At 44.6% G+C, this 10,629-nt stretch overlaps 1 protein-coding gene across 1 annotated transcript in view; it reads left to right on the forward strand.

The window, feature by feature from the left end:
- LOC311050558 (cilia- and flagella-associated protein 337-like) overlaps positions 1-10,629 on the forward strand; it is a gene marked incomplete at its 5' end in the record, with an annotated part of 41,975 nt that overhangs the window by 2,387 nt on the left and 28,959 nt on the right. Inside the window, 6 exons of the mRNA XM_084064644.1 lie at positions 1,554-1,637; positions 2,556-2,648; positions 3,092-3,263; positions 7,395-7,562; positions 8,025-8,173; positions 9,671-9,904. Of these exons, the coding sequence (XP_083920770.1) occupies positions 1,554-1,637; positions 2,556-2,648; positions 3,092-3,263; positions 7,395-7,562; positions 8,025-8,173; positions 9,671-9,904 (900 nt within the window). The remainder of the gene's footprint in view (positions 1-1,553; positions 1,638-2,555; positions 2,649-3,091; positions 3,264-7,394; positions 7,563-8,024; positions 8,174-9,670; positions 9,905-10,629) is intronic.

Genomic DNA, 10,629 nt, shown 5'->3' on the forward strand with positions numbered 1-10,629 from the left:
GGCTGTTTAAAGGCCAGCCAATGGGCAGACAGAGGGGGCGGGGCTTAAGTAATTACAGTTCGTCCCTATTGGTGGTTTTAGTCCATGTACAAAATGTGTACTCCGTAGCATGTTGCGAACTTGAGTTATGGCTGGTTAAAGGCCAGCCAATGGGAAGACAGAGGGGGCGGGGCTTCAGCAATTCGTGCTCGTCCCGTATTGGTGGTCTAAGTCCACATACCAAATTTGGACTTGGTGGCATGCTGCAAACTGGAGTTATAGCTGTTTAAAATCCCGTGTTCATCCCGCTCATACGGGCGGACGGACATAACATACGCTGGGGGTCCCTGGACCCCTCTTTGATAACCATTGGCACGTGTGGCCAATGAGAGGAGAGATGGCATAGGCAATCTCCAAGTCCGTGTGTGTGTGTGTGTGTGTGTGTGTGTGTGTGTGTGCGTGTGTTTGTATGTGTTGCTTCTTTGCCGTGCTCATACGGACGGACACACAGACACACAGACACACAGACACACAGACAGACACACAGACACGGAGTCAAAGCCAAGTGTAGAGCGGTTGGCACCGCTAAAATGGATAATCAATACGTTAATAAAATAATCAATTCATAATCAAACCCTATTTTGGGTATATCATTTTAGAAAAAAAAAAATCCAAAATAGTGAAAATAGGCTATCTACAAACTAACTACAAAAATAGATCTACGAGCTCAAAACACGTTGCGATGCGATGTGTTTTGAGCTTGCACAGTAGCTCTGCTATTATTTATATTTTTGTGAGACACTGTAGTATGAAGAAGTCATTTCCAAAAAAATAACAAAAAAAACTATGAACCTAAAAAGTGAAGTTATGGAGATATAAGGTTTCTATTCTACCCGACAGCAATGATATCCATAGTCCAGATTCAGTCTGGTCTGAGATTTGCAGTGCTGGTTCCTAGTAGTCTAGGTGTTGTTTGTCTCACGACCGACTGACAAAGGGGACTTTTTAGGACCTCTGTTCTTGAGTTTGCAATGCTTTAAATTTCAACACCTCTCTCTCTTTCTCTCTCATCTGTTCCTTTTCCTCCTGTCTCCATGCAATCTGTCATTTTCTTTCTTCTCCCGTTTACTGGTCTATTTCCCATGTGCTCTCAAATGCTTTCGCACGCACGCACACACACAAACACACAAACACACACACACACACACACACACACACACACACACACACACACACACACACACACACACACACACACACACACACACACACACACACACACACACACACACACACACACACACACACACACACACACACACACACTCTAGGCCCTTAGTTTGAATTTGCAATGTTGTTATTCTTTTTTGTTTGATCTCCACTCATTATCTGGATGTGTTTGTTTCTTTTGTTCCCTGTTAAGAGTCTTTGTGACAATCCTATTTTGTTCATTTCTTTATTAATTGACCTGATTTTACAGACTCTCTCTCTCTCTCTCTCTCTCTCTCTCTCTCTCTCTCTCTCTCTCTCTCTCTCTCTCTCTCTCTCTCTCTCTCTCTCTCTCTCTCTCTCAGCTTGCAGTGTCATTCACCAGTAAAGAGGTGTGTTTCTATGACCTGCTGTCCAAACAGGAGTTTGGCTGTCAGTACAAGCTTCAGGTAAAACTGACATAACAATCTAACTGATACATCTTGATCACATGACTCCATAGAGAATGTGGACTATTTTGCGTGTGTGTTTTGAAGAACATGCTAAAACGCGTAGAATCTTGTAGGGTAGGCTATATGGGAAGTTGCGTCATGATCCAAGGAATCCAGGGGAATCGTTTTTGGATTGTATGAGCTTCAGTCCAAGACTTGTCGGCCAAAATGTGAAGCGGCCTGTTATAGCGCCACCATACGGCCAATTGGAAAAGGTGGAAGTTCTTGCTTGCAAGAAAAGTTTCATGTCAATTGGTCCAGCCGTGCCCGACATTAGCTGCTCACAGTCAGACAGACAGACTCACAGACTCACAGGAGTGAAAACATTATCCCTGCCCCCGGCCATTCCGGCCTGGCTGAGATAAATATGTTAACATCATGATTCATCAAACTTAATTATCACTACATAGAGAGTGGAAATGTTCTCAGCGTACAAACAAATCCCTCGAGACTAGAGGTAGAAAATATGAGAATACGTTTAAAAGGATGTTGAAAGTGTGTGTGTGTTATGACTCAGGAGAAGACTGATCTCACTCATTCAGATAATGACTGTCAAGAGGATCGCAGGGTTATAGGAATGTTTTTTTAACTTCTTGGCCCAGTGCTCCTCGAGTATTAGCTGCTTGGAATTAGACACTATTGTTCTGTTGCACTTAACTGCAAGCTGCTCAAAGACTAGATGCATAAAATGTCATCTATTTTTTAGAGCCTTGGAAATGCTACTTATTTTCTGTCTGTCTGTCTGTCTGTCTGTCTGTCTGTCTGTCTGTCTGTCTGTCTGTCTGTCTCTCTCTCTCTCTCTCTCTCTCTCTCTCTCTCTCTCTCTCTCTCTCTCTCTCTCTCTCTCTCATATATACTGTATGGCCTCTTCTACAGGGTCTGAAGTTTGCCCCCTTATGTTTGGATTACTGGGCAGATCCTTCTCAACCAGACAAGGCCATCCTCACCATAGGAGACACTGGGGGACAGGTGAGATGGATGGACGGATGGACGGACGGACGGACGGCGGACGCTAGCTCACAGCGTGTTGCGTGAACTTGTAGATCTGCTATTCTCACTACTTTTGTGCGACACTCTGATGAAGTACTGTAGGGCATTAATTTACGAAAAAACAAACACATTTGAAATACGGAGGAGATACAGGATTTCTGCCAGACAGCAACGACATAAGCATTACTGATGATTATTTATCAAAAATATCATTGTTTTAATACTTTCATGAAAGTTCCAATAGACATAGTGTTTTATAAAAAACATAATATTGTGGTATTTGATTTTGTCAATATTGCCTAGCCTTTAAGCTAAATAAAATACTCTGTGTGTGTGTGTGTGTGTGTGTGTGTGTGTGTGTGTGTGTGTGTGTGTGTGTGTGTGTGTGTGTGTGTGTGTGTGTGTTCGTGTGGTTCTTCCAGGTCAATGCTGTCTGTTTCAAATCAGCCCAGATCTCGCTGTTTGAAAGGCCCCGCCCAGGTGCAGAGTCAGAATCCACTGACATCATCAGGTGGGAGGAGCTAACACAAGGAAAACACTGCTGCTGTTATACGCTCACACACCGCGCACACGCTCCGGCCTGGGTACGACGAGGTGGGACACGCACACACACACACACACACACACACACACACACACACACACACACACACACACACACACACACACACACACACACACACACACACACACACACACACACACACACACACACACACACAGCGTGCCCCAAAAATAGCACATCTACAAGCTCATAGCGCGGCACTCGGTGCCGCGCTATGAGCTTGTAGATGTGCTATTTTTGAATAGCCAAAGAAATAAAAAATGACAGAAATGCGTTCCCGGATTGAATGGGTTAAAGCAAAAATACCATGAGATATTTTTTTATCTTAGTGTTTTGCCAATTATTTGGGGACCCACTTAAGATACCCTCACAGGCCCCCCAGTGGGCCTGTGAGGGTATCTGGGTGTTGGTTGTTTTATGTCAGTGATTCAAACACACATTGTTTTTGCTATATACTTTTTTCTTTTTGGGTAATACTTTTTATTGTTTTTTTCCTATACTAACTAACTATGCAAAAAGTTTGTGAATGATGAACTTTGTGTGCAATCATTTCCCAAGGGCTATGCCCTAAAGAATATAGACATCTTAACCAATTTAAAACTGACATTGCTATTCTAGGTATGTCATTACAGGCAACATTTTTTAATATCCATCTTTATTCACTTTTCTAAATGGTGGACATAGCATCTACAAGCTCACAGCGTGTCACGTTGGATATTTTAACTGTCAATACAGAGTTTCCATTGGTGTGTTCGGCACAAAAAGTTGTAAAACCACTGCTTTATAGGCACGCACGCACGCACGCACGCACGCACGCACGCACGCACGCACGCACGCACACAACCTTGACAGCTGGACTGTGACAAGCACTCTCAGTTCTTACAGTATGCGTTCATATATTCATGGTAATAGTCGCCATGGTAATAGCTTATGCAACACCTCAGAAATGCTCAGGACGTGCATCAGTAACTGGTTTTCCATTAAAACGTATCGCAAATATGAAGCACATTTTCAGAAAGTCGGGGAAAAAAACTGCATGCGAATTCATGCACGTTTCCATCCATAATCCCATAATATTATGCAAATATCAGGAGAAAGCTCATTAAATAAGAAGTGGGTGACACTAATTTGCCAGTCAAGTGAGACACCTATTATTGGATAATGAATTACGCTCTCACGTTCAAAAATATGCCTGGTGGTTTTATTTTGCTGTTCAGACGTGATAAAAACAAACTGATTCCAAACTGGATAAGCAAACTAATCAGATGTGGGCTGCCAGTCGGAACACAGGCTCAGCGTCTGGAAAGCAGAACGGAGCAGTAGCCACTAGCCTGTAAACATCTCGCTTGCATCATCTGGGAAGCAAGCTTCTCCTGAGGACGCCCGTGCTTGTGTTATTATGTGTCAACTTAGGTCGCAAAGGCCCGAAGGGGGACATCGTCCTGCCGGGGGGGGGGGGGCAGACAACAAAGTTCTGCTAAACACGCGTGACAAGTGGCGGGAAAACAAAGGAAGAAAGCCAGAGAAATGGGAACAAGTGGGGAGGAGACAAACAGTACAACATTAAAAGGACTGGCTAATTGAAATTTTACAAGCTCTGTGGCAGAGGCGGGGGGGGGGGGGGGGGGGGGGGGTAATAAGTGTGTGTGTGTGTGTGTATGTGTGTGTGTGTGTGTGTGTGTGTGTGTGTGTGTGTGTGTGTGTGTGTGTGTGTGTGTGTGTGTGTGTGTGTGTGTGTGTGTGTGTGTGTGTGTGTGTGTGTGTGTGTGTGCGTACCTCTGGGGGTTGCTTGTGCTGTTCTTTTGAAGTTGTCTACCCTACAGTATGAGGGGTCTGTTTACCATTAGACATGGCTGCTTATTCAGACCCACCAAACCTCGAGGCTCACAGGCCACCAGAGAGGGAGGCAGGGAGGGATGGAAGACAGAGGAAAATAGAGAGGAAATTAGGAGGAAACTGGGATTGACACAGGCCTCGCAGAAGCTGTATGAAGAGAGTGTGTGCGTGTGCGTGTGTGTGTGTGTGTGTGTGTGTGTGTGTGTGTGTGTGTGTGTGTGTGTGTGTGTGTGTGTGTGTGTGTGTGTGTGTGTGTGTGTGTGTGTGTGTGTGTGTGTGTGTGTGTGTGTGTGTGTGTGTGTGTGTGTGTGTGTGTGTGTGTGTCTGTGTGTGTGTGTCTGTGTGTCTGAGAGAGAGTGAGAGTGAGATAGAGAGCAGAGAAAGACAGAATGGGAGGCACTGCAGTAGCACACCCGCATAATGCTGTGATCAAAGTAGTGCTGTCAAGCGATTACATTTTTTAATCGCGATTAATCGCATGATTTGTGTAGTTAATCGTGCGATTAATCGCATAATCATCACATATTTTTCATTGGCTCAAACTTGAATGATGAACTGAAAAGCAGTGCATTGTATTGTATACGGAGCAGGATGCATCCAAATATATTATTTATTATTATTACTATACTTTATTATGTATTCAATACATTATAAAACCAATGTTATTTATTTAATTATCTTGTAAATGATATCCCCTCTTCTGGTGTACATACAAAAAGCACCTATATTTATTATTTCTCTCTCTCTCTCTCTTTCTTTCTTTCTCGCTCTTTCTTTCGCCACCGAGATGTTGCGTCATCCCGAACTCATTCCGGCGTTCCGCTGTGTTTCCTCATGCATTCAGCCCAGTTTCAAGTTCATTTTGTCGGCAGTGAAGCCAAGCAAACACCGGTACTTTGGAAGATTAATGCGTTACAAATATTAACGCGTTAACTTTGACAGCACTATATCAAAGACATTAGATTATTCTATTCAGAATAGATGTTGCTTTTTACTCGACACAATGTGTTACAAAGTGTACACATTGACATAGAAGCAGGCCTCCGTCAATGGAGATTTCAACACTGCCATTCCACTTTTAATGACATTTTCACATCAATGGTGGTATGCGTGGGTGTACGTGCAACTAGTTACAAAGAGAGTTTGACTCTCTTATAATAATAATAATAATAATAATAGTAATAATTACGTGCAGAATATAGTCGAGTGCTCCAGTATTTTATTTTATTTTATTTCAGGTCTCTCCTGAAGTGCCCAGGTTTTATATTCTCTCTGATGAGTGTACGTGCGTGTGCGTGCGCACCTGCAATAGAGACTAATAATTGCATGATGACTCACTGGATGACTGCTGAAAATGCATTGGTCTTTCTCTTCACTGGACCAAGAGGAGATGCATTAAATGTGATGAAGCAATAATTAATTCTCCCTATTTGCCGGCTCTTTGACCTCGGAATGTTAAGTGTCGTCTTCCAGGTCTGTCGAACATAGATGTAGGAGGCACACTGTTACCCATTAGTGACATCCCATAAAACTCAAGCCCTACCCACACACTCGTGGTGAATCTCCGCAGACAAGAATATGAGCTAATTATGTAAAAAGGGGGATGTAAAAAAGCATCCCATGCAGACTTTTTGTTAGGCTTAATCCGTAACATGCTGAGCACTTAACATTGCTTGATTGGTTTAGCATCCAGTGCCTTGGGCACAAATATCCAAGACTGATTATCTTCCTGAATCCAATTTTGTTAAATTGTGGCATCAGAAGGTGTGTCTCATGCAAAGTATTAAGAAATGTCTGAGGCCTCTTGCTGTGTCAAATAAACCACTGTTTCTATTAACATTCTCATTTCATTGAAGTGAAAGTGGATTCACTCGAGCCCCGCTATGCAGATGTCACTCGTCACTGTTGATAGCCCACTTCTTACACTCCTCAACCGCCTAATCTGAATTCGTACTGAACTACTGCTGCGATGTTGTTCTACCCTTGAGACCAATTGCTTGTGTAGTTCACGTTTGAGCTGTCAGCAAATGATTGAGTGTTGTTCCCTTTTCAGAAGACGACAGTAATGATCAGTAAGCAACCGAGAGCGAAACATTAGCTTTGTGTTACGATCGCCTTGTCAGTTCCACTTCACATTATTTGAGAACACAACGCTCCAGGGAGGACTTTGGTGGTGGCTAACTCTGTGTACCATATGAGGATGCACAAGTTTTGTGTGAGTGAAGGTCACATCGTCAGCTGGTATTATCCAATCCATCTTCACAAAGCCGGGAAATGTTTTGACACAACCGCTTTCCCTGTTGCTTCCTTCCTATTTAATGCAGTGCGTTATCTCAGCTTTCTGGAGGCCTTTGTGTCATGCAGCACCAGTCCACAGAACAGCATGGTGATTGGCTGGAGGGACGGGGAGGGCGGGGCTCTCCGTGTCACCTGCTTCCGTACACAGCAGGGGGTCAGGGACTTGGACTACCACCCAGAACTCAACTTGATAGGTGAACACAAACACACAAGAATAACAATATGAAGAGTTTCTAAAATGTTCATTTTAGAAACATACTCACACACACACACACACAAGATGTTCATGCATTCCATTTAAGACAAAGAAAGATTAATTGCGTACGAATCATTTATCTGCACACACACAGAATCCTTTTTGCGTGCACACTTTCAATCACAGACATGCAAATGCATCATACCTTCTCGAGACACACGTACATACATAACATTTGATAATTCTGGAAACACACTATTATGCTTATCTGTGGTTCTAGTCTGACTGGCAGCCCATATCCAGCCCAAATCTGATTTCCTATCCGGACTGGATTCAGATTGGTTTTATGCAGTCTGAACAAGGCTAAGGAATGTGATTGAAATCTGAAAAAAGGCCACACATCAGATGTGGGCTGCCAGTCTGAACAGATCCTACTGTAAGCCCTTCTAATTGTTTGCAGCCACAGCGGGAGTGGACCACCGGGTGCTGCTATGGAAGCCGTATGTGAGCTCAGAACCGGCGGGGGTGCTCAGTGGACACGTGGGCTCTGTCACCGCTGTGCGCTTCATACACGCCAAGAAACAACTGCTCAGCTACTCCAAAGACAAGGTAGGACAGTATCTGTCTATCTCTCTTGCGTGCGTGCGTGCGTGCGTGGTGGGGTCTGGCTGAACTATACGCTTGAGGTCTGTTCACAAACAACAACAGCAGCTCAAACATGCTTAGAGAGAGAGAGAGAGAGAGAGAGAGCAGGGAACGAGGGGGAGGATATGGAAAGTATTACATGGAAGTTTGTCCCAGGCTGGGGTTACCACTGGAACTTCAGGGATGCATTGCTGGAGAGTTACTGTACACTCACACTGGGTAAATAGATAAGTAGGCCCACTTGACAACATTGGCCCACTTGATAATATTGAAAGCATTCACAGCCCACCCATCTGACCACTTAACATACATATTGTATTAAATCGTGTTGCAGATTAAACATTTTCTTAGATTTCATAGATTCATAGACTTGTTTGACAGCACTATCTTGTGTTGTGTACATTTTATTTTGTTTATACATTATCTTTTCTATTCATTTGTTGGATTCATGTTAATTGATTGTACTGTATTTTCAGACGTAACCACTTAAAGTTTAAGTTAAACTTAAGGTTTAAGTGTTAAACCCTTAATACTTAGTAAACTTGATTTTTGGCTCTACGTGGTCTGCTTTTCTACATCAAATCTCAAATGTACAAGCCGCACAACACGATGTGCGGCTTGTAGATCTGCTATTTTATCTATCACCCTAAGATTTGACGGCCCCCCTGTAGTAACTCTGAGGCCCCCCTAGGGGTCCCAGTCCCCCTGTTTGAAGAGCCATTCTGTATAGTAATATGTCAGCATACCTAGCATAATGCGCTGTCCGTGGTGCTGAAGTCTCAACCCACTTCCCAGGCTGCTGCATGATGTGCTCTCCATGGTGCTGGTGTCTCTCTCCGGTGGAGGGTTGACACTCCACAGCACCTGCGTCTGTATCTCTATGGTGTTTCATGTATACCTGAGTATGTTTTACATGTTTCCTTATTGGGGCTCAGGAGCTCGCCTGGGAATCGCAAGGTTCCCGGTTCTATCCCAGCTCCTCAAGGAAAAGAGGGGAAGTCTGCACACCGTTAGCACCCAGTAGATTTTTTTATTAAATAGTTAGGCAACGGTATGTGGACTTCCCCTCTTTTCCTTGATGTACGTACAGTAGGTGGCCAGTGCATCAGGCATGTCACACAAACAGAATGCAAAACAGTGTTTTGTTGATACGTATAACAAGTTTGTTCATATAGAGTCCTATCCACAAATCCACCATTCGACTTCCACAATCCACATTTTCAAAACCATTGGTGTTGTGTGCTGGATTCGAAGCAACATCATCTCGGGTCACGTGCTCCATGCAGGAGGTGTGGAAGGAAAATGGCCAAAGTCACTGGCCACCTACTGTATTGTTGTCCAGCACTCACACACACACACACACACACACACACGCACGCACGCACGCACGCACACGCACGCACGCACGCACACACACAAAACACCCATGCCTGCGTCATCTCCTTCCTTCCCTCGCTCCAGGTGTTGTGTGTGTGGGACGTAGCGAGCGAGCTGTGCGTGCACCGACTGACTGGCGTCTTCCCAAAGACCCAGGAGGACACGCGCACCCTGCTGTACCTCCACGAGGAGCGCCAGCGCCTCCTGCTCTCCTTCAACAGCCTGCTGCTCCTGCTGGAGGCCCGCAAGGAGGAGAGGAGAACCACCAGCCATGAACACCCTGTTACGTGTGTGCTCTACAACAGTCTATTCAGACAGGCATGTCACCGTTGCCGTACCATCTCACTGGGTCTCTCCCTGCATGAATGAATTAATTTTTATTTTCGTGTCTTGTCATAAAACCCATCCCTTACGGGATTATAAGACACCAAAAACATAAATAAACAATAAGAGAGCTGCACAAAGAGCTGCATAAGTAAAAAATCACACCCTGTGTGAAGGTAGCGGCGCCTTTGATACATTTTGTCATCGATATGTGTTTATAATGTGTTTATAGCCATGTGTCACGTGAAGCTTGACCAATCACTTTGTTGACGGGCTGACCAATCAGAACGTTGACGGGTCTGACCAATCAGAACGTTGACGGTGAACACGGACAAAGTCAGGTATAGAGCAGTTGACGGGTCTGACCAATCAGAACGTTGACGGGTCTGACCAATCAGAACGTTGACGGTGAACACGGACAAAGTCAGGTATAGAGCAGTTGACGGGTCTGACCAATCAGAACGTTGATGGGTCTGACCAATCAGAACGTTGACGGTGAACACGGACAAAGTCAGGTATAGAGCAGGATCCGCTCTATACCTTTAAGCTAGCGCCGTTTTTGTTAACACCCAAAAAATGACCTGACCGAGGTTGGGAGGTTGGGAGGATGTGACTAGAGGTTAGGGCCGCAAAGCAAAGCGTGGAGGGAGGAGAGGGGAGGAGAGGAGCCGAGAGGAGAGGAGAGGCCAGAGAGGCCGGACTTCGCATGACGTGTGTGC

Source organism: Gymnoscopelus microlampas (assembly GCF_963454915.1).
Source record: "Gymnoscopelus microlampas genome assembly, chromosome: 8".
Classification (NCBI taxonomy): Eukaryota; Metazoa; Chordata; class Actinopteri; order Myctophiformes; family Myctophidae; genus Gymnoscopelus; species Gymnoscopelus microlampas.